This window comes from Monodelphis domestica, chromosome 1 (assembly GCF_027887165.1).
Source record: "Monodelphis domestica isolate mMonDom1 chromosome 1, mMonDom1.pri, whole genome shotgun sequence".
Taxonomy (NCBI): Eukaryota; Metazoa; Chordata; class Mammalia; order Didelphimorphia; family Didelphidae; genus Monodelphis; species Monodelphis domestica.
This window is the reverse complement of record NC_077227.1, coordinates 261,343,185-261,368,836: the sequence shown is the minus strand read 5'-3', so window position 1 is coordinate 261,368,836 and position 25,652 is coordinate 261,343,185. Positions and strand designations below refer to the sequence as shown.

Here is a 25,652-nt window from a genome sequence, read left to right as displayed (position 1 = left end):
ATAACATGTTATGTTATAATAACTAATTTTCAGCTTTAGGCAGTTTAAGTTGTTTCACATTATAAGTGTTGAGATTGCTCTATAATTTAGAAACTGTTACCTCCAGAAATAAAAGTTCTAAATCAAAATCAATTACTTTAGCAAGATAATTGGTAAATAATATGTATTAAGATCACATTATATTATACCATCTTTCTGGATTCCTGGTGGGACCATTCATCAAGGCAGGCTTGCCGAAAGGTCCTTTAAGTTCTCAATTTTTACTAAACCTGCTAAAATTTTTATCATTCTTTCTCATTCTACTTGTTAACTAAAGAGAGTAAAAATCAAGAATGGTATTCTTAGGAAAATATGGTAGTAGTATTGAAGGTGATATTTTTAGTTTTGCTTAACTTAAAAAGAATCTATCTATATCTAGTTCCTGTATTGGACCTGTAGACTTGAACTATTTGCATGGTCACCTTGACAAAAATCAGTTCTCTTATTTAATTACAAATATTTCTATCATAGATATGAAAAACTTTTCAGTTATTACATGCCTGTTTTTAGGGCTTGATGCATATAAAGCTCTATAATTAAATTTAATATACATGTATTAAGTAGGTACTGTGTACAGGGTATATTAGGTAGTAGTGGGGTAAGATAATAAAAAAATAACAATCTCTATTCTTAAAAGTTTACATTGCTTTGGGAGTCCGAATGACTCCCAAACCTAACACAAATTAGAATGTGATATGGGTGCAGCAAGATTATAGTAATGATTCAGTGATGTCAGGAATCTTTCATGTAGACTTAAGACTAATTTTTTAAAGCACCTGATATGCAGAAGACATATTTCTTAACAGCATGAGTGATAGAAACAAAACATGAAACATGATTCCTACATCTGATTGGAGAGACAGGCCTTTTTTTTTAAGATGACCATACTTGGCAATATGTACAAATAAATATATTAATTTAAAAGAGGAAAAGATTAAGAACTATGATTTTCTAGTGTTTTGTGGCTCTAAATGTCACTGAGGATGTTGGAAGTTGATAATGTCATTTTTTTGGTCGTTTCCTTTTCCTCATTTTAGAGGCTCCTCAATAACATTAGATATTCCTGAATTGATCATTAGTATAATTTAATTAGTACTCATGTAATAGTGAGCCCAAAGTATTTTAGAGAACTCTTTCCCAATGTCTTTCTGTGAAAAATTTTCAAAGCATTTTTTCTTTCTTGAAACATTTTGAAAACAAGAATTGATGGCACTGAGTGGCTTAAAATTTGATTTGTAAATTGCTTAAAATATATGTTTTAAATATTCCACCCCCAATGTGGATTTAGGGGTAATGTTTTTTGCTTCTAAATTATAGATTTTATTTTCATATGATTGTGGTACAGTAAAATGTAGACTTTATATCAGTTTTCATTGACATGTGGTACAGTAGGGAAAAAATGTGAGATTTATATAGTAAAAAGACGTGGGTTTGAATACACACACTACTTGACCATTTATATGACATTAGAGCAAGTCACTGTGCCTCAGTTTCTTCATCTGTAAAATAAGATAAAATATATTTGCTCTAAGGTCTCTTCTAGCTATAAGTCTTATGCTCTTCTAATATTGAAATGTCCTCCTTCTTTATAATTATGATCCTAGATGGATATGTGATGGATCTCTGAGATTTGGGGATAATCTTAAATATGTGAATTTATATTTCTAGGTACTTTAAATATATATTAGGTAGCATCTTAAATATTTCCATTTTAAACAATGACTTTGGTACCTAAATAAAGCCCTTTCTTTTATGGCTTTTTAGTGGATGGAATTATTTGGTTTGATTGTCCATACTTTTTGGTTCTGAAAAGTCAGGCCATATAAGCAGTTAAATGTTGTTTTCCCTCAATTTTTCCCACTTTTGAATAAATTTTGTTTTAGTAAATGCCTTGGGTTAGTTTAGATAATTTTTGAGGAGAAGGGTAGCAGGTTGATTTGTTTTAGAAAATATTTAATGGGATTATGTACCACGAACTATTTTAAAATGTATTTTTATTTAAACTGTGGTATACCTTTAGTAATAAGATACAATGATTAAGAAGATTGTTTTTCAGTGAATTCTCACATATTCATAGGATAAGACGTGCTTGTCTTGATTGGCAATTCAGATTTTGTGGGGCAAATTTGCCCTTTTTGACACATTGTTCTGTGTGCATGTTATGCTTAATTTTGCATGTTTAAAGAAATCCCAATAATTTTGTGATTTTCTGATGGTTCTAAAAGAAGGGAGCTGAAAAACAGATGTTGTTCCAGAATGTGTTTGTTGCAGTAACTTCGATTGAGAACTATATCAGGTATATTCTGCCCAATCTTTTATTTATGTAATTGTTTCAGTTTCACATTTCTAATTCTTTTGACTATAGAACATCTTTTTTCCCCAAACCATCAAAATACCTACATGTCAAATAATAAACGTTATGTGTTTAAGATACCTTAATCAAAACAATAGAATAAATTGATGAAGCTATATGAAGTCTCATTTCTTCTTATATCTCTTGGAAAAATGGCTATTCACACCTTTTAAAGATTTGTAATATTGTTGGTATGGACACTGTTATCAATTGAGTTCTCAATCTCCTTTATAATTTTGTATTTTAAGTTTTTTTACTCTGGGAAAAATCATTACCTTGCCACCAACTTATGATCTATCTTTTCTGACCTCAACTAGGCTGATTCTGGGATAACACATGCGCAACCTGTTACTGGACCCAGTAATTCACATACTCACATTATTTAATGTTTCTTGTCATAAAGTTAAATTTAGCAGAATGCAAAAGTGAAATGTACAATATATAGAAAATTATTCATTTCAGCAGGCATTCATTAATTTTCTATCTTGCTAAACATATTGTATTATGAACCAAGTATATAAAGATTGATCTTCTAAAGACCTTTCTCTCAAGGAGGTTACAATCTACTAGGAGAATCAGGACCTTATTAATGGTGAAGGGTTTGGTTCTCCTCAGGGCTGCCTGGATCTCTCTGGGAGAGAAGATGCTCTGCCTTGTGATGATGAGCTTTTGGAACTTAATGTTGAAGGCTGGGTTTTAAACCTCAATGCCCACAGTGGTAAGCCTAGCTTTGTGGAAATTTGTCAGCTCCTTGCCTGCATGCTTTTCAGTGACAATGTTCAAGCCTGAGGGTGGCCATGTAGAATGAGTTCCCCGTGGTGCTTGACAGCAATGGACAGCTTGTTAAACATCCATCTTTGTCAGTAACTACTGAGTCTAATCCCATGATAAAGGTTGCCACTCCTTTTTTATTGCATGGCTGCATTTACAATCATGAGGGTGGCAAGTAACTTCTCATATATCAGCTTGTAGATCAGTTGCCATACTTTTTGGTCAAAGGGCTGGAGTATATGCTTCCTTATAGAATAGATCTTCAAGAGTCCATGTGAGAAGTATAATACGTCTAAGATATTGCCATAGCCAGGCTTTCAAATCTTTAAGAATAATGTAATTTCTTCATTTAGAGTAATTTGAAAATCAGAAATTTTGCTCCTATTACTATTCAAAAGCTAAAATTCTTTTGGTTATATTATCTTCCAACTTTGCTTCCTTTTAAGTTCTTCTGAAATAAAGAATTATATGTTAGTTTATACTGTGGGCTGGAAACAAGAAATAAATGTTTTCAAAATGAAAATAGACATGCTGCTAAATAATCAAAGATGATAAATTATTATGCTTTTCAAATTGACCCTTAGTATGAATATGTTAAGCTTGCAGCATACTTTCAAAGATTGAACCAGAGATTGATGAGAGCCTTACAGATACTATCTCTTATCCCAAATTTTCTTTTGCCACCATCTTCATCTTTAGGTTTTCAGATATTTGCCTGTTCCTTTTAGTCTAAACATTTCCCCCCATTTGATTCCATGAGCATTGTATAATTTTAGAGCAACTTTAGTTTATAATAAGTTTGAATACTTGGTACCTTTTAATAACTACATTTTTATGTATACATACACACATACACATATTTTTTTTCAGGAATGGGGGTCCATGAACTCATAAGGGAAAAAAACATCTTTTGTTTTAGCAACCTTTGGTTTTCTTTGTAATCCTATGTACTTTATGTATTTAAAAACATTCTTCTAAGAAGTGGTTCATAGGTTTCATATATGAAGGATTCCATGATACAGAAAAAAGTTAATTCTTTTACTGGTTTTGCCTCCCTGAAGTGCAATCTGTCCACGAAAGTATCAGGTTTTTGTCCATAGGACTTTGAAAAGACTCTTATTCTTGTCCTTTTCTGTTTTCTTTCTTAAAGTATTTATTTAGAATATACTATAGAACAGAAAAACTCCACAGTTAACAAAACCAAACTCCTTAATTTAACAAATATACACTGAGTGCCTGTTATTTGTAAAACACTGTGATAGATACCATGAACCACATACTGAAGAGCATGAAGTGAAGAAGCAAAAAGATTTTTGAAGCTGTGACTATTTAGTCCAAGCTATAGTAGAGATACTGGTTTACATTTATTTCAGCAATAAACCTGCACATTTTACCAAGGCTTTTCTCTTATGCTATGCTTAATGATAAATTTGTCCTTTTGAAATCCATTTTCTGTGTTGCTTCATTTCTGGCTATTGTTTTCTCTTATTCTTCCCTATAATGTCTCCCCAATCCATGTTTTTTCGTAGCCTTCAAGATGGTCAGCAAGGCCAGCAGTCCACAGCCCAGGTCAAAGTCCAGTCCCGTCCCCCTTCCCAGGCTGCAGTGCTCAGTGCTAGTGCCTCCTTGCTGGTGAGAAATGGGAGTGGCCACTTAGAAGCATCACATGACAATGCATCTGCTGTAGGCGGTAGCAGTTTGCATCATGAACTTGGTATGCAGGCCTTATGTAACCTTGGTGACATGGAAGTTTTAATGCAGCAGATAATGGGTAATGATGAACTGAAATTCACTTTTCATGTAGCTTCATTTCAGATCCATATGTAGGTGTACTTTTAACAGGATTTGAGTTAAGTATAAAGAAGAAAAATATAACTTCTGCTTTTTTCCTATTTTGTCTACACTCTCATCCCATACTTTTCCCTTTAACATGTTCATGATAATGGAACATTTAAAATTTTTTCTAATGTTAACATTTTATACTTTCTCATATCATCAAGTGCATTAAATATTTTGTAGAATAATGCTGAATTTGTTCTTCTGAATGCTTAACAGTTAATTCTGTTACTTGTGGGAAAGAGACATAGCCTGAGGTAGTTTGTTTCCAAGTGAATGTTAATTAATCTTTCTAGGATTTGTTCTAGTCCTCAGTGTTATACTCTGAGATAATTATAATTGCATTGTAATACCAAAAATTTTTCTTTGTACCTATAATGATTTTCTGTTTAGGAGCTCTATATGAGGCCTCTATTTCAGTAATCACTTAGGACGTTAAGCATTAGAGCTAGAAGTTACCCTTATTTTGTCTGTCTCATGTTACAAATGTGGAAACGGGGCTTGGAAAGTTTTAATGATTTTTGTCTTAAGTCATATAGGAAGTAGGAAAACAGGATTTGAACTTGTGTCTTTAGATTCTATAGCTAACATTCTACTGGATGCTGCTCTGTTCCACTTTGTAGATCCAAGGGCAAAAATATTTTTTAAAATCCCTGCCTCCTCAAGGAGCTTATGTTCTTCTTTATGTTTTACATACTACTTTACAAATAAGTAATAATATTAATAACTGACACATACAATGCTTGAAAGTTTGGGAAAGACTTTACAGACATTATCATATTTAACATAATATTAAGTCCTGGAGGTATTATTATCTAATCAATCAGTAAACATTTAAGTGCCTACTTTGTGCCAGGTACTGTGCTAAACTCTGGGCATATGGGTGAAAAAAAGTCAATCTCTGCTCTTAAGTAACTTAAAATCTACTGGGAGAGACAATATGCAAAAAAGTATATAAAAAGCAAACTGTATATATGATAAATTGGAAATAACTAACAGAGGGAGGACACTGGAATTGAGAGAGATTGGGGAAGATTTCTTGTTATAGATGAGATTTTCACTGGGATTTAAAAGAAGCCAGGAGTCAGATCAGAAGATGGAGAACATTCCAAGTTTGAGGAACAGCCAAAGAAAATGCCAGAAACTATGAGGTGGAATGTTTTGTTTGTTGAACAGCCAGGAGGCAAGTAGTAACGAAGTAGAAATGATGGAGTGATCAGAATGGAGATTTGTCAAAGGAGGCAGAGATATGTAGAAAGAGGACTAGGAGAGAGTGGTGACTCAACTACCTAGAGAAAAAGAGGAGAGGATGATGACAGTATTAGGCTACAGTGAAATCAAGAGAAGTTAGGCATGAGAAATGGTCATTTTACAGATGAGGTAACTGAGCCTTAAAGAAGTTATGGGATTTTTGACCATAGTTAAACAGCTAATAATTGTCAGTTGTAAAATTTGAATCCAGGTCTTCCTCTTTCCAAATTTAACCATCTATTGTGCAACAATATTGTGTACCTATTTTTTTAACAAGTTTTAATTCATATTTTCTATTTCTTATATTACCATAGTATCCTCTCCCCTTCCTAGGCAACCATCTCATGACATATTTCCTTCTTTAGAGAAGAAAAAAAAGTCTGCATACCTGATTGATACCTTGAAAAAGTCCAAAAACATGAGCAATGTGTAATACCTATAAACTCATCTCTTTCACAAAGGGGTATATTGGGGATGTCTTCTTCTATCTCCTCATTGAGTTCCACTTTATCTTTATAGTTTTATTACATTTACTTTTGATTTTTTGTTGTCAGTCTTTCCATTTTCATTATTGTAGTTATTGTGTACACTGTTTTCTCCGTTCTGTTTATTTTACTCTGCATCAGTTCATAGAGATCTTTTAATGCTTCTCTGTATCCATTACACTTATCATTTCTTAAAGTACATTAAAATTCTATTATATTCATGTACCACAATTTGTGTATGTATTCAATAATTGATGGGCTTCTATTTTGTTTACAGTTCTTAGCTATCACAGAAAATGGTTCTATAAATAATTTCAAGTATATGGGGACTTTTTCCTTACAGTGGCTTCGGTTTCTGGTTATTTACTTTATTTACATGATTACAAATTGCTCTCCAAAATGGTTTTGCCATTTCAGAACCCTACTAATAATGTATACATGCACCTAACTTTCCACAATTCTTCCAGCATTGTCATTTTTTGTCATTTTTGCCAATTTGCAGCATGTAAAGTAAAACCTCAGGGTTGTTTTGTTTTGTATTTCACTTAATATTAGTTATTTGAAGCATTTTTAAAATTTGGCTGTGGATACTCTGCAGTTTTTAAAAACTTTTTGGTCATATCCTTTGACCATTAATTTGTTGAGGAATGACCCTGAAAGAGAGAGCAGACAAACAAACACATGTATATATCTTGGATACCCAGCCCTTATTAGAGAAATTTGATAAAAAATATTTTTCTATATGTTTCCCTTATTCTAAGTTGCATCATTTAATATTGCCCTAGGTCTTAAGATTTCACTTTGTGGTTATACTAATAGAGTAAATGAAGTACAGAATTTTAATTTGATTGATTTTAGATCCCAGGATTTTTACCTCAACAAGCATAATTAGAGCATTATTTAGTTTTCTCTCATAAAGGCATTTGGTGTGCCACAAAGCTTTTCCTAGGAATCCATTGCTGTATGACTGTCGTTTCTTTTTAAAGATAAAACTTTAATGGCTTTTGTTCTTATATTGCTTTAAATTCCCCTATATCCCTTCCTTTCTTTTCTCATAAAAGAGTCATTTCTTATAACAAAAAAAATTTGAAGGGGGAAAAATCAGCAGAATGATCCTGATCAATACTTCAAAAATATATGAAATTTCTCAGTCAGTGAACATCTCCTTGCCCTACCTCTTCAGGGAGATGTTTCTTTTCATATCTCTTTTTTAAGGAAAATATTAGTCTTCTTAAATCTGTATTCCTTTTCAGTTGTTTTGTGATTCTTTCCATTTACATGGTTTTAACTATTATGTATATTGTTTTCTTGGTTCTACTTCACTTTGTATCAGTTCATATAATTCTTTACATGCTTCTTGATTATTATTAGCAGCTCAGTGATCTGCCTTTTGCAATCTCTAACTTATGAAATAATTATCATAGGTCTACCCTTAGATCACCAAACTGAGACCAAAGATTAAATGCCTTATCCAAGATCACCCAGAGAATAAGTGCCAGAACTGGGATTTGTACACAGGTTCTGTAAATAGAAATCACCAGTTTTTTGCCTATGGCATTCTCCTATTCTGTTTCCCAATCACTCACTGACTTCTGATATAGTTATTAAGTGATGCCCTAATTAGAGCATGATCTTCAAATTTCGTTTCCTATGTCCTTCTGTTAATATATTTTTACATCACCATATACAGTGGTATAGACTGCCAAATTGGATGATTTAGTGATTTTTAATAGATGGGAAAAAACATTATGAGATAATACTGTGATATGTGTATATGTGTATTGAAGATGACTGACAAAGAACTAACAGAACATTTTCATACCAGAAACTGGTGGGAAAGCTCAGTTTCCTGCCACATTTCTGAAAATTTTTGGCTATATTCTTTTATTAAATGCTTGAATATTTCAAGGAATTTTTATTAATGATAACCTCACTAGAATGGCAGGAAGATAACAATTGTGCTTTAGGACTTAGTAGCACAAATATCATATTGAAATAAACATAATTTTGCCCTACACAATGGGGGTGATGAGGGATTCTTCTGTGTTTCATTGCTTTTTTAAAAAGTACTAGTTATGAAGTTTTTATATTTAGGATATATTTGTGTAAATTGAAATCCCTTTCTTAAATGTGAAAGAAACTAACAATTTGAATAATGCATTCTTTTAATTGCTTTACCTACTTTCTTTATACTCTTGCACTGTAGCCCTGTGAGGCTACTATGCATATATTTATTTCTAGGTTCATTCCTTTTATTTAGAGAATCTTGGAATCAGAAGAGGCCACAAAGATTATCTAATCCAAGACATTGCTGATGTATAATTCCTCTCTTAATTATAAAATTGAAATGATCATGAGGCCCTTATTCCTTTCTTCATTAGATCTCTCACCTAGTTTTTTTAAAAACAACTTTTGCACTCCAGTGACTTTCTCCTTTATGAAATAATAACTGCCCATTATTATAAATAAGTCTTAAGATTTTACCAATGTATTTGTATTCTAAATCTTTCTTGCATTTGGCCTTTATCTTTCCCCAGCTTGTCAAGTCAGTCAAATATTTGCTGACAAGGGCACTTTGGGGTCTCCTTGGCCAATCTGTTATATCAGTTAAACTTTTTTTTAAAATGATAGTTGGTGTTGATGTAATTTCTGTAGTCCATTAAGTATTTTTTGTTATCAATTTTTAAAATAGTTTAGGATTGAATTTTTTAAAAGTTATATGCCAGTTTTTTACTAATCTTTTACTGTATTACTAATTATGACTTAGTGACTTGATATATGTAGACCGCTGATTCAGGGATGATATCTACATGAAAAATGAGTCATTGCCTGTCAAAAAAAATTTTTTGTAATGTTAATGTTTGCCATATTTAGTGATTACTACTTCTACTCTTTTTCTTTTTTGTACATAAAACTGTGAATGTATATTATGCATTATTTGCTTTTCTTAAGTATATTACAAACTCAACATCTTTTTTCAAAGCTGAGCCTGGAACTGATTAATGAGTTATGGTTCTGTTGAATGGTACCTAATCTTGTATCTAGTCCTGGCACAGGAGTCCTCTAAAATCTCTGACCAGATTTTCTGTCCCCTTACTGTTCTCTGGGTGCTTGGCCTCTGGGCCCAGAGCTGAAGCTGTTTCTACATCACTGCCATTCCCAAATAATATTCATCCCAGTGTCCAGTCTTTTCTTTCTGTTCTCTTTAATGGCCCTGGGCTGGAAAAATGTCCAATGTAGCTTTTTGTGTGTTATTTCATTCATCATTCAGTTTGACCTATTTTTTAAATTGTTTAGAGGGGTATTCCAGAAGAGTTTGGTAAATATGTTCACTTCATTCTGCCATCTTGTCTTCTCTTATACATTCATTTGAGACTTCTGTAGTTTGTTTTTCTGAAATTATATTATTCAAATATTCCATTTTTTATTCTGAGTTTATATTTTTGTAAATAGTTATTTCATTTGTTAATTTTATTGGCATTTAATTTGGAAAAATAGTTTCTAATTTTTTCTTCACCTGTGAATGAATTCTCTTCTTTTGTATTTGGTACTGGTGATTTGTTTTTTCTCTTTTTTAAAACTCTTATCTTTTGTCTTAGCATTGATACTAAATATTGGTTCTAAGGCAAAAGAGTGGTAAGGGCCACGCAATTAGGGTTAAGTGACTAACCCAGGTTACACAGCCAGAAAGTATCTGAGGGCAGATTTGAACCATCTCCAGCCCTACCTCACTATTTACTGAGCCCATATACCTGCCCCTCCCTTTTTTTCTCGTGAAGTATTTTCTAGACTTAAAAAAAATCTGATTTCTTTTCTTTTTCTCTTTTTCTTAAAAAGTCAGTATTGTTTTTGCCAAGTTATTAGAATTTTTGCTTTTGCTGATTTTTTTTAATTTTTAGAATTTCTTTTTTAATGTTTAGTTAAGGTTTTTTTTATTTGTTGATTTTTCTAGATTTTTTTAGAAGTTGTATGCCTATTTTACTGAGTTATGTTTTCTCTTTTTTTATTGCTGTAAATTTGGGAGATTAAAAAATTTCCCATAAGGACTGGGTTTTTTTGGCTTTATGCTCAAAATTTTCCAATTTTCTTTATTGAAGAACATATTCTTGATGTAAAGGCATAAATTGTAGATGCTGACAACAAACTGTTTCCTTGTCACAGTATAATAGCAAAAAAATAACTTTGTTGTCTTTTCCTTTATTCCTCATAGAGGCAGTTGGTGAATAGTGAACAAATAGTAGTTTGCCAACTTTCACATTAGCTCCAACTTTTAGGTGTAATAAAAGACTAGAATGTATGACATTATAAATACCTCTACAGTGAGTACTCTTCTAGTTGATTTTGTTGGGGCTTTTAATTTTAAGTGATGTTGGGACTATTGAAAGAATATACATAGATGGATTTTTAAAAAACATGTATTTATTTCACATTATTTCTTCCTTCAGATCAGAAAGGTTGATAAGACATTCTTTCAAATATAACTTAATTGATGAGGAGCTCTGGGAGAAATAGTGAGCTTTCTGAAGGCTAATTTAGAACAAGAGTGCTTGCCTAATTTCTTTGAAGCCACTATTTCATAATTAAGTTCTGGGCCTTGATTTCCTCATGGGTAAAAAGGAGTTAGACTAGTTGAGCTCCAAACTTCTTTTCCAATTTTAAGGCTTATTATTTAAAGTACTTATCTAAAAGGGATCCTAGTTTAGTTTATATTTTATGAATTTCAGCTTCTGACTTTTCAAATTGTATTTATAAGATCAATATCTAAAATAATTTTAGGGACTTCTTTATATACTCACATATTGACCCAGTTATAAGCTCTTGAAGTAGAACTTAATTTGCAGTTTTAGTTTTATATTTGAAATAAATAAAAAGCCCATCCAAACTTCATAACTATGTGTACATCTCATGTAACATGAAGAGCTTCACAGGTATTTACATGTTCTAATAAACAACTCATGGCACAAAATTTCTGATGAACTCAATAATAAATTTTTTACCTTTTTGTTCTAATATGTTCAATTATATATCAAAGTATAAACTTAATATCACCAAAGAAATAAAAAGTGCTTGTGTTTTCTAATTGTTACTTTTTAAAGTGATATAAAAAAACAGATCAAATAAAATTTTTTAATATTACCAAACAAAAATATTTAATTGAATCTGAATAGAAATGTAGAGTGATTTGGGGAAAATACATGACAGCAAACTTCTTTTCATAAAAATTTTCTTTCTCTGATTTGTATTATTGGTTTATGGAAAGATTCTTAGGGTATTATATCTAGTAGCTTTCACTGTCTAAATAGCCACATATGTTTTATGAGAGATTGCAGGGAGCCCAACTCTGAATGAGACTCCTTGGTAGTATCTTGTTTGTACTCATGGAATGTATTGTATAGAGTGGCCCCCAATAGAAATTTGGAGCATATGTGGGAATAAAGTCAGCAGAAATGCTTTGGCTTACCCTCTTGCTGCTGGCACACTCCTTTTTCTCATCAAGATTTATTCCTAAAATGTAACCCTCCCACAAAGTATGAGCAACATTTTTTCAGTGAATCCACCACTCTTCTGGCATCCACACATTTTCTCATTTTGTTGTACATCTCTCAGTTAAGAGACCTAAGCAAGTCAATAGTTATGTTTCTTCCCCTAAATTAATTTTTTGAACTCTCTGAAAAGGCATTTATAAGTCAGTGTGGCTTGGAACAAAATGAAACAAGAATTGTTATCTGCCAGATCTAGTCAGTCAGTAAACATTTTTTAAGCAATGGCTGCATACCAGGTACTATGCTAAGCCCTTGCGATTTCTGTTTCTGTAAGAGCTCAGTTATTGGCTGTGGGGCTTTGCATTTGCTATAGCACATAAAGGTTATATGTTACAATAGTGATGGATTAGACCTTTTCCGGAATGTAATCATAATTAAGTAAACTATAGTTAACTGATTTTTACCAATAAAAAGAGAGAGCTGTATGACATAATTTGTCTTTGGTGTCGGGAAGACCTGGGTTCAAATGATTTACCAGCAAATAGTGGCTTTCTGACTGGTCAGGTCACTTAATCTTTCAATGCCCTAAGATGCCTTTATTTCTAAGCCTTCAAATTGCAAATAAGTAACCAATCTGTATCATTGGAGAGAATTTTTTTCTTTTTTTAATTCAAAGATACTTTATTTTCCCAATTATATGTTAATAATGATTTTTAACATAGATTTTCCGAAATTATAAGATCCAAACCATCTTTTTCCCTCTCTTCCCTCCACCCACTCAGAGATGGTAAGCAATTCAATTTAGGCCATGCATGTATTATCAGGCAAAACAAACTTACATGTTGGTCATTATTGTAAGAGTACACTCATAGAAAACCAAAACCACAAAATAAAATCATAAATGATGTGAAAGATAGTGTGCCTTGATCTGCCTCTACCTGACTCAACAGTTCTTTCACTGGAGGTATATAGAGTTCCTCATCATTAAGTCTTTCAGAACTACTGTGGAGGGAGTTTTCACACTGAAAACTGCCCATGTAAATGTAATTACAGGTTGACCCTGTATTCCTATTCTCTCTTAGTAAAACAAAAAGTAAGAAAAAAAATGCAGTTGCTCAGACCTTAATCAACTGGTTTTGCATAATATTCGCACTTAAAAAAATGGACATGAACTGCCATCATTTAGAATCTAGCGATTTAGACTGAAGCAGTGAGAATGTGACTAAATTTGTTGCATTTAAATTACCTTTGTAGGCCACATGTCAACAGCAATTATTGTTTTAACTCTGTCTCCTACTTCCATTCTGACAGGCCAGAAGTGAGATTTAGTTTCATATCTGCTTGCCTGAGCCCATGCTGTCTGATCTAGTACTGTTATTCTGCTTTTCTCTATCTGCTTCTAGCTATTTTTTTAGGAATTGCCTAAACATTCCCTGCCTACCCAGCAGTTCTCCCTGTATGTCTCTTCTCCGTGCTAAATGGAGCGTGTCTTCTCTCCAGTAGCTTTTCTGCACAATGCCATGACTGATAGGGCTGGGGTGGGTGTGGCGGGGAGGAAGAGGAAGACAGGTAAATCTTCCTCTTGTGTTGTAGATGCAGAAAGGTTCAATGCCACCGAAGTGCTTGCTATCTCAAAGGCCTGAAACTGTTAAAGGCCTCCCAGGATGTATTGTCAGCTCTCCCTCCCACCCCCCACCCCCCGTTTTTAGCCCCTTTTATGATTATATCAACTAGTTAGAGGATGGTCACCCTCCTTTTACATTTAAATTCCTAAGTTTTACTGCTCCTTTTTTCAGTTGATTAATACTGAAACTACAAAGATTAAAGACTCACAAAGGAAGACAATGATTTTGCATTATGCATTTTTCTGGATGGAAATACTTATTCAGTATGATGTATCTTCAGGTTTTAAAGCTTATATCTCCCATAATACCAATGTATTAATGTAAAGATAACATAGCTTATAGAGGGCAGGGATTGCTCCAGATTTTTCTCTCACCAGCCTGGGCCTTTAGTACATGATTAATAAATGCATGTTGATTAATTTATGATATTAGAGATAGGTGACTAGAACTGTTAGTGAAAGTAATAAAGAGGCAAATGTAAAATATCTCCTTTTTCTTAGAACTCTTTTATTGTACTCTATGAAAAGTATTGAGGAGCCCATTGACTTGTTCGTTGTATTAATGTCTTGCATTGCTATATTAGTAAACTTTTTAACTTTCTCTTCCTGAGTTTTGTCTCTTTTAAGTAGAGCAAAGACCCAATGCAGAATTTTCATTTTAAGAATCTGGTGAATAAGCCAGGAGACTTTTGAAGGCCCTTAGCATATGACTATCACTGAAGGTGAGCCCACTTCACCTCTGCACCTGACACTCAGGCCTTTGCCTGATTGTGGGGTAAGATCAATTTCCCCCCAGTAGTTAGTTAACTATGAAGTGAGTAGAGAATTTAACTCCCTAGAACTCAGGCAGAATACGGAGAAATGCATTTTGAACCCAAACAGATTCGTTTTCATTTGTGCATGAAAAACAGAGTGGCAGGTACAGAAAAGGGCAGTTAGTGAGTACCTCTTTCTCAACATTAGATTTCCTGGTAAAAGAAAAGATAAGGTGATACTAGTACCAATATGGGGTAAGCTTCCTGCTGTCTCCCCATTAAGCAAGTTGTTAAAAGCCTAGGGAAAGGAAAAAGACTGCCAGGTAGACAGAAAATGTTCAGAACAGATAGGGCTCAGTAAACTGTCATTTATAACTATGGTAAAAAATTCAGTCAGATAAAAATGGGACTTTTAATTATTATCAATTTGTACATGTTAAAACCAAACTTGGTGGGGAAAAATAGCCCAAGAGAAAGGGAAAAAAGAGACCATAGCATTCTTGAGAAACTGCTTTTGTAGGGAATAATCAGAAAAAGAAATAAAGATTTTGGTGGGCCCCCAAAGAGACAATGCAGGCAGTGAGGTGGGTTTGATGGGATCTCAGAAGTTCGCTAGTGTGCACAGAGAACTTCAGAGAATTTGAGGGGGAACACTTCCACTCATAAAAGAATTGCTGTGAGACAAGCTCAGAAAAGGCACTTAGACGTACCGGATTCTCAAAATAGCTCTCTCAACTATTGGTAAACTAATAGTAAGATTCTTTTCTCATCAGCCTTCATAGCCCTGACTGACCAGGTTGGAGATAACAGAAAGAAAAGCAAGGAAAGGAAGGAAATATTTTTCCTGGTTCATAGAAATTTATGGCATTATAAATCAGAGACTAAAATTTTTAACAGACATTAATCATCTTTGCTGTAAATTTCCAAATTATGGTTTAAGGATTTTTGTGGATTTTTGCTAAAATATGTTAGTGGATTTTTGAGGTTTGCAGCAAGGATTCAGATTAAGTGCCATTGGTACACATCTTTGCTTCCTGGAGGTCAATAGATTCGTTTTGTTCTAATAGAAGTTGATTTCAATGACTAGAGAATAAGCATAATTGATGGTTATGCAACAGAGTTTGATTGTTTAGGTAAAGTAATGGCTAAATTACCTAATTGAAATAGATTATGCAATTCCAGAAATAAAATTTGGCATCATATAAAGAAATCTGCACAGAAAAATCAGAGGGATGTTAGACTAGAATATGATTGAGAAATAAGATGAGATGGGCTTAAGAAGATAGTGAAAGTATAGAGAAGTAAGGAATCAGAGTGTAAATGAGAACCAGTCTATTGGAGGGATATTAATACAAAAAAGAAAGAATATCCAAGTAGATATGGATTGGAGTAGAATGGGTAGAAAGCTAAAGAAGCTTTCTTCTTTAGTATCTGGTTTCACTTGACAGTATGGATGGAGGGTTGAAAAATAAAGTATTTGGAGTTTTGAAAAGAGGTTTGATTCTATTGAGATAAAAAGGATTTGAGAAACTTAGAGAAATTCTGTCATTTATAATGTTGACCAAATGGAAATTCTTAGAAATTAATTTGCAGCATGAAGTTATCTAAGTAGCATAACACTCCTAGAGCATTCAGAAATCCTTAGAACCTTATGAACTGCAAAGGAATTGAGGTGGGAATGTGAGACTACCATGTGAAGCCCTGCCCACCAAGAGCTATCCAGGCTTAAAAGTGCATAGAATAGTAGGTACCTCATACATGTGTGCTTTATCCATTTTTGTAAAATATCCAAGGGCAGCTAGTTGTGTAGTGGATGGGCCTGGAGTTGGGAAGATCTGAGTTCAAATGTGATCTCGGGCACTTATTAGCTGTGTGACCCTGGGCAAGTCACTTGCCCCTGTTTGCCTCAGTTTCTTCATCTGTAAAATGATCTGGAGAAGGATGTGGCAAACCACACATTTACTAAGAAAACCTTATATAGCCATGGTCACAGAGAGTCAGGAATAAATGTAATGATGGAACAACAACAGTGTCTGAATACAGAGGAATGAGATGCGTTCTCCTGTTAGGATAATTGTGGTAAACCAGAACTTAATGCAAAATACATTTTCTATTTGTCATTAAGGCAATGTGCTGAAAAAATTTGGTTAGGAAAACCCAAGTTTTCTCCATGACCTTGATAGGTAAACTCCAGTCTCAAATTAGTGTTTGGTGAGTCTTAAACTTTGTTAAATATAGGTAAGTTAAAACAAATTGTCTCCTCACGGGATGCATGAAATAAATTATGAGTCTGCTTAACTAAGTTTGTTTCACTTTTAGGATGTTGAAGGAAACATGAGATTATAATTTTTGTAGTACTCCTAGTCACATTTCCCTAGTTTCCTGTTGTAAATATAAGTTCACTAGCCACCAATGCTTGCTTAAATTGATTTGGCATGAGCAGCAGAGAATAGGATGATACAGATGAGGAGTGAGGAACAATATAGATATGATGCTGCACCATGAATATGGTTAGCACCTAAGGCAGGATATTATGTAAAATCAGTCTCAGAGTGACCCCATATTTTAGCATTGCTTGTCTTTTGGGAGGTTGGATCTTGATTGTTCATGCTAGGGAAAAGAGAAAAGATCTGAACTTGAGTTTTTAACTTCCCTCACATACCTATCTCAAAAATCACAAGTACTAAAATAAAACTCCATTAACACCCTGGACTTTCTTTTGACTTTCAAAGAAAATAACAGTATCACACCAAAGAATCCCAGAAATTATGTTTGGAAACTGAGGGAAGAACTAAGAGTATGTGCATTTTAACTCCTTTTTCTTTCCTTTTTCTTATTTGCTGGGTTTGAAGGATTTCTTTGGGTTATTTAAGTTAGAGCAGAGGCAGCTTGCTTGACTTAGATAGAAAAATGGTCTTAGAATCAAGAAGATTTGAAGTGTAAGTTCAGTCTCCTGCCTTTATTTGCTACTTTATCCAGGGCTAGTTGCTTAACCCCTCTCTCTGTGACTGAAACCACTCTTTAAGGCTCCATAATGCTAAACCCTTTCTGATCTGTATTTATAAGGGCAGTTGGCTTTTGGGGGAATTCCCTTTTTTAGTGAATTCACACTTTTGGAGTTAAACAAATGCTAACAACTAAGTATCTTCTGTGCACTTGGAAATCCTTCAGACTTATTTAGAGCTATTTTACTTAAACAAATTTTCCTGATTAAAAAAAAATTATATCCCATTGGGTTCATTGTAATGGGTTTTTAATATATAATCTACTTAGGACAATTGTAATTAATTTTTTTTTTCTGTGTGCATTTTGTTCCAGTTTTGGAGTTAAGCGATGTTATGATGAATCATTGTTATTGCTGCATTTTCCTAAATTTCCAATTACAGGACTTATCATAGATTAGAAAATTACTGTACTATTAATTTAAATTTAGAATTAGTGTTGATTTTATCATCATTATTAGCATAATTTATTGGTGTTTTGGTGAACTGTTCCTTCTTACTACAATACTAAATTTGCAATCGATGAAGTTATTTGGGAATTTTCTTATTTCATATTAACCTTAAAACAGCTTTGTAATGTATTGCTTTTTTTAAAAAATTATTGGCAAATTAGTTTGTAAAGAATATTAAAATCATTTTATTCTACTTAGATTTGTTGTACTGGGTTCAGTTGTTTAAAATTAGAGATTAAGTATATTTTAGGAAAAGTTGCAAAACTGACAGTATTTTTACTTTGATTCCATTTTAATTCCTTATATATTGAAGTTCTCACTTATGTAATATTTGATTATCATTATACCATGTTAAATTTTGCATGCTGTGAAACATTGACCTGTAGAATTGTAGTATATTTTTTCTAAATATTTAACAATATGTAAGCTATAAGGCAAATAGATTTGAGTTATACCAGTATTCTGATGGACCTTTTTCTTCACCCTTTCCTCTCTCCCTCCTTTTTTTTTTGGTAGGTAAGTTTTCTTCCACACTTTATGAGACTGGTGGTTGTGACATGTCACTTGTGAATTTTGAACCAGCAGCAAGAAGAGCATCCAACATCTGGTGTGTGCAAATTCAAGTTAATAACACTTATTTTTTTTTTCCTTTTTTAACCAAATGCTTTAAAGTTTCTGAACCTTGAATCATAAGTGTGGTTATAAAAGCCTTTATATTTATGCAAATTTAATTTATTTGTCAGAACTCATTTTCTAAAGAGTTTTTAGCTAGAAACACTTAAATTAGGTCTAGGTTGGAGAGCCAACTTTCAGAAGGGAAGATCAGAAAAGGCTTCTTAGAGGAAGGTTATAAGTGGAAAAGGGACATCTAAGCTGAATTTTTTATTGAAAGAAGGATTTCATCAGTTGGAAATGGGTTTAAATTAAATTCCAGGTGTTCTGGATAGCAATCTTTTTTTCTGAAGGTCATTATTGCTAATCAATATCATTCAGTTTTAAAATCATTGCAAAGTTTGTATATTTTTTGCCTCTTCTCAATAACCATTTCCTTAGTGAAGTGCAGCTGCCATTTAAATTATTTTGCTCATATTTCAGAATGAAGATGTTATTAAATTATTGCAAGATTATTTTGAAGTTCTAAGATATTTTCTGTTGAACTTCATTTTAATTATCATTTCTTCTTCAAAGTTGTACATCATTAAAGGGTGTGTGTGTGTGTGTATTTTTAAAATAGGTTACTAGAAGGATATCGAACAATATAAGGATAATTAAAGCATTTGACATTTCTGTAGGACTCTTTAAGTGCTGTGCATACATTATCTCATTTGATCCTTTAAATCACCTTATGAAATAGATTGAAGAAGTTTTATTCCTGTTTTACAGAGAGAAAACAGATTCAGAGGGGTTAAGCCATTTTATCATGGTGTTGTATGAGAATCCAGAATCAAACCAGGTCTCTTCTGTTTCTGAAGTCCAACCCTTTATCCATTATACCACTGCTGCTTTAGAGGCATCATAATATAATAGAAAAGCACTGAGTTTGGAATTAGAGGACCTAGTACTGCTGGCTGTGCTGCAGCTTGAGAAAAGCCCCTTAATCTCCTTGGGCCTCAGTTTCCACAATTATAAAACGATGCAATAGAACACTGAGCCTTATAATTCTAGTTTATTGTGCCTGATGGGCATAATATGAGGAAATACTATCATCTTTAAATTAAAAAAAAAAGCAAATTCCAATATTCCCTCTGCCAAAAAGAATAAATACTGAAACTGTTTTTGACTCAATATCTTTTCTAGCTGACCTACTAGTTTATTAATATTAACAAAACTTTTAATTAAACCTGCTTTATGTATAGATTCAAAGAATACAGATGAAATGGAAATACTTAATCATCCTAACAGGACTGAAAGAAAAAAAATTGTACCTTAAAAGTTGGAATTGTTCAGACATTTGAGATATGAGAATAGTTGCCCCTATGGAAGTTTACTTTGAATCATATATTTGTTTATGAAATTAACTGAGTTTTTGAACTTATAGATGGAAAAATCACTATATAAGCATTCATCGCATTTTGATAGAATTGCTTACAAAAACTATTTTCATTCTAAAATGTATTTTCATTTTGTTTTAGTGACTCGGACTCTCATGTATCCAGTTCTACCTCAGTTCGATTTTATCCCCATGATGTGGTAGGTTTCATATTTGTGTTTGCAAGTTGATGCAGCTTTAAGATTTGGCAAAATACAGGTGGATTAATAAAACTACAATTGAAATGTTCTTATTTCTCATTTGTTCTTACAATATTATTTTATAAAGTTAACTTTATAGGTTAATTTTATTTGTAGGACAATAAAAGCTAAAGGTTGGTTTGGGGAATTGTAAATATGTTCTTTCTACAAATCAAATTTCTGATATATATAGTAAAATTGTAATTGTACAAGTGCACAAATGAGATTTGTGCAGCATGATGTTAGAAGAATTACAATGTTTTGTTGAATTATAGTAATTATGTTTAGAAGAATTTTAGTCAACAACATTAAAATAAAATGGCAAAACCACTCTAATATTTTTGACAAGAAAACCCCTTGGACAGCATTGGTGTCCTGTGGTCCATTGGGTCACAAAGATCAGACACAATTGAATAATAGCAGCAGCAGCAGCAACAAGGAAACTGTACTTTGACTTTGTGAGGTTAAAAAAATGTAATAAATCATACCTTAACACTCAGATAAAATCTAGTTGGCAATTACAAATTCACACTAAATCTTTATGAAGGAACAGATTCAAGCTAATGTAGTTCTAGCTACTGTATAATTAGAATATGAGCTTTTTGTATTTCTAGTGCCTAGCACGGTGCTTGGTGAATAGCTTAAGAAAATGATTGATTGCTTTGTTACATATAATTACTGAAGGAACAGTAAAGAGTGTATGATAGAATGGGATGGGGTTGATTGGTACTAATGATGGAAGAGGTAAGTTTTGAGCAAGGTCTTAAAAGAATTTGAAGTATAGAGATTAGGAGAGATGAGAGGGAAGAGCATTTCAGGCAGAAGGGTTACATTTTATGAATGCATAGAGGAATAAGTAACAGCTATAGAAAGAAAAATTATTTGACCAAATCAGAGGCTTAGAGTTGATGTTGAGAAGTGCATAGTTTCAATGTTTTCTTATAATAATTTTCTGAAAACCTGTGAGGCAAAAGGGTAAACAATGATTTTTTTAATCTTACATATACATTTAGTTATATATAAATCCTTTTTTGCCACAAGGTGTCATTTTTATATGTTGCTTTGGCAAAATCCCAAGTTTATAGACAGTGCAATAGATTGCTGTAGAATAGAGATGAAGGAGTCTGGGAAGTAAATGGTGTATAGCAACAAGAAATTAAATGTAGGGGGGGGGTTATTTTTTAAGTAACAGTTGATGAGTGGATAGCTTAAATGCAGTGCTGTGAAGAAATGAGGTCAAGCCATTGAAATTTAGCCCCCAAAATTGAGACTTCATATGAAAAAGGACAGTACATGCAAAAAAAAGATATTATAGCTTCATTATTAGTGACCATGAGGTAAGGAAGAAGAATTTTTAAGATACTAGTGGTTTTTGTAGTGGTTTTAGTGAACAGAGAAGATTAATGGAAATACACAAATGAATCAGAAAAAATGTTCATTTTCAAATCTCTCCCTTTTAAATCTTATAACCATGTACGATAAAACCATATGTTTTATGTTTTCTTTCTTCTGGTTTTCACTTCCTTGAGTTACTAACAGTAAACATAATAACACAAAGATTGCAGTAATTACTTGATAGTGAAAATGAATGAAACTGAATAATCCTGGTTTATCCAGATTCATTAACTGGGATAGTCAGCTCTTGAATCATGAGTTTTAGTTATTCATAGTATCTCTTCATAGTAACTGATTCATAGTTTAGATGCTAACATTCTTTTAGCTCTCTCTTCCCCAGATTCGGTTGAATAGACTGTTGACTATTGATCCAGATTTGTTGGAGCAACAAGATATAGATTTAAGTCCTGACCTCCAGGAACATATGCAACCACAAGAAGAAGCTGCCCAAAAAGTAGAACACTACTATCGCTTTTGGATTCTGCCTCAACTCTGGATTGGCATTAACTTTGACAGACTTACTCTTTTAGCCCTGTTTGATAGGTGAGAATATGTTGTCATTTGTAAATTTTACCTATCTTTGCCCTTTGATTATAATAAAAATAGAGGACCCCTTTGGTTACAAATAAAACTTTTGTTATGGAAACCAGGAACATTCTAATAAAATCCCCTCCTTCAGGGGAGGAACTGTTTCATTTTTGTCAGTTTTCAGTGATTCAAACAATGTCTGACACATTTCAGGCATTCAGTAAATGATTGATGTAATGTTATACAGTAGTTGGGGGTTCATATCCTGGATTTATCACTTAGTTACCTCAGAAACCTTAGGCAAATCATATAACTTCCCTGCATCTTGAGTTCTTTATCTGTAAAATGAGAGGACTGAGCTAGATGTTTACTAAAGTCTAGTCCATCTCTAAATCTTATGTTTATCCTGTTTAAAAGAATCAATGGAAATATTTTCATCACATTCAAATGATATTATTTGTGGCTTCCCATTCCAAATTTTTCATCCATTTAAAAATTGTCCTATAACTGCCATAAATAGGCAAGATTAGAAGAGCTAAACCATAAATTCAACTACTACTAACTTCTTTATAAGTGATTTTTATACTTTATATGAAGTTGTACAATTAAATGTTTCTCCTTAACTCCAATCTAAGAGAATACACAATCTTCCCCACTCCTACATGCTGAGTTTGCACAAAATGCCCTCTTGCACCAAAGTGGAATGATTAGAGGGCCTCACATCTGTTGTTTGTAGCCAAAGCAAAATCAAAGCAGAGTATAAGAATTCAGATTTTGAATTTATTACTGAATCCTCTATGAATGTCTTTTAACTCTTTTATAAAAAAAAAAACCAAATATAATACCATCAGTCTCTTTCTAAATCTGTCATGTGCCCTGGCTATCATTATTACTACATCCATTGTATTTTATTATAATATCTTACATTATTATAATGTCTATCATAATTGTTTTATTATAATGAAAATTATCTTCAATATTCTGTTAAGTAATATTTTAATAATTTCTATGTAATGTGATGGAACTAGGTTCTACCCTAAATTGAATCAAGATAAAAAAGAGATACTTGGTATTTATAACAAGAATCAGACTTAACTTTATGGAATGAAATTTATAATATATCACTGTGTTCAGTCTTCTAATAAAATATGATTAAAGATTTAGTGTTTAAATGTAATTACTTTTGATAACCTGTTTAATATTTTAGCCTTCTGAGGAGACATTTTGATAAACAACAGTGATATTCCCCCCAGTGATATTCCCCCTAAAACTTTAGCATTTAACAAAAATAAAAGTTATTTGTTATAAAAAGATATGAACTTTATATTAAACAGTTAACATTTCTGTATAGCATGGTCTATTTAGATTAACGTAACATATACTAATTTTATTCTTACTAGTTTCTTCAAAAATGGAAGGAAATCCAGAAGGTGGTTAATTTATACAGGGCTCCAAAAAAACTATCCCTAACTAAATATTACAGGTTTATATTAATAACTTCCTTTCCTTCTTTCTGTCTAGTTTCTAGAACTTATTCATCTATTTTGTTCACTGTGTAAATTTCTCTCTCTTTTTTTAAAAGGAATCGTGAGATACTAGAAAATGTGTTAGCTGTCATCCTGGCTATTCTTGTTGCTTTTTTGGGATCTGTCCTTCTTATACAAGGTTTCTTCAGGGATATCTGGGTCTTCCAGTTCTGCCTGGTGATAGCCAGTTGTCAGTACTCACTACTTAAGGTATCCATTTTTTCCTTTTTTTAATGCTTCAGATAGATAAGTAGAGTAAAAAGCAGCAATATATATAACACATGTACATTTTACCTGAAATCTTACAATGAAATGCTGACTTTTGGATAGTTTGATATGAGTTGCATTGGGCAGTGGAGAAGGGCTATGATTTGGAGAGGTCAAAAACCTTTAAGTTTTAATGTGCTATACTTCTTAAATGCTGTTTTCTATAAGAGAACAGGAAAAAAACAAGATTTTTTGCATATAGGTTAAAAATCACAATATGATTATTTTATGATCTTAGCTTACTTTTCCCTTTCAAGTAATATTTCATATTCTAGGACATGTTTTAACCAGTCGGGAACCTGTTAGCTAAAGCTGAACTAATGGGTTTGTCTTGTAGAAGAAATACTCATTACCCTGTATTTTTAACACAAATCTTCCAGAAATAAATTTACTATTTAAATTATTCCAAGCTTCTCTGCTTGAAGAGAGAGAAATCTAAAGGGACAGATATCTCTCTTGCCTTCAAAAAGTTTTCTGACCAAGCATTTTTCTAGTTAAAATGCTTAGGGTTAAAAAACAAAAATGTAGACAGGATGAAAGTACAAATTTTAGATTAACAGTTTTGATTTGTCAAACAAAAAAATAATTTCCTGTATACCCTAAAGAATCATTTTGCTAAAACTGTTTAATCCCTCTTTACACATTCCCAAAGATTCTTCTTTCAACTTGATTAAACTCAAAATTACTCTTTTGATTGAATTAGTAAAAGATACATCTTGTTTTCCGTTTGATCATTAACCTATTCTGTTTCTGGGAAAAATTTTTTCCTAGGCTGGTCAGCCTTTAGAAAATTTTAGAAAGAGGTTAATTATAATAAGAATGATGTAAAAAGATTTTAGTGTAAGACATTGTCTCCTCAATATTTATTAAGTACAGATAAGGTGTCCTAATCAGATGAAACAAGGAGTTATGTATAAAATCATTGAGGAAATTGCTTCTTAATACTTTTAAAAAGAGTTCTTAGTAGACATATAATTGCTGTATTGCCAGAGGTGAAACAAAGAAGTAGAACTTTTTGCTCCTTGGTAGTGTGTAACACCCCCTGCCCTCTTAATAACCAGTAGAGAACTGATCGGTTCCATCCATCTGAGAAGTGGCAGGCAATTTCATTAACCCTCAGTTTACAAAGAAAAACATTAAAGGATTGCAGTGTGAGGGCATTAATGGAATGAAGCCACAAGAAGAAGAGATAGCAAAATCTCCTGGATTGATGACCTAGTTTCATCCTTTTAACTGTCAAGAGCTAATGTGTTTTTTTAAGGCATATAGAATGCCTTTAAATTTATTAGTCATTAATTGTGATAAATAAGAGGACTAACCAGTGAGCCCATTTTTTAAGAGCATGCACAAAGGGCTTCTAATGCAGTTTTCAAAGGAACTTTAGAGCTTGTGAAGACATTTCTTTAGTTGCGTTGAGTCTGATGACCATGTATTAAAGAGGCGCTTTTTTTAACTGGAAGAGTAGGGAGCAAAGGGGAAGTCATCCAGAAAGCTGTAGATCACCAGTATCTTGTCCTTTTCTTTGTGTGATTTCTTTTTGCCTGTCTGCATTCCAATGAGAGAAGAGAAACAATTCTTTAAAGGGGCCCTCCCTATCTGATCACATGTGGCCTGTGAGTGTGGATCTGAGGGTCTGTCTTTTGTTTTAGGTAAGGG

At 32.8% G+C, this 25,652-nt stretch overlaps 1 protein-coding gene across 6 annotated transcripts in view; it reads left to right on the top strand.

Moving 5' to 3' along the window:
• PCNX1 (pecanex 1) overlaps window positions 1–25,652 on the top strand; it is a 216,125-nt gene that overhangs the window by 97,926 nt on the left and 92,547 nt on the right. For 3 of the 6 annotated variants that reach the window (XM_016424178.2, XM_001368479.4, XM_016424190.2), the window contains exons 8-12: window positions 4,693–4,877; window positions 18,568–18,658; window positions 20,184–20,241; window positions 22,001–22,218; window positions 23,786–23,939. In XM_016424178.2, coding sequence (XP_016279664.1) covers window positions 4,693–4,877; window positions 18,568–18,658; window positions 20,184–20,241; window positions 22,001–22,218; window positions 23,786–23,939 — 706 coding nt within the window. The remainder of the gene's footprint in view (window positions 1–4,692; window positions 4,878–18,567; window positions 18,659–20,183; window positions 20,242–22,000; window positions 22,219–23,785; window positions 23,940–25,652) is intronic. The other 3 variants (XM_007472896.3, XM_007472898.3, XM_007472897.3) reach the window with 3 other exon arrangements.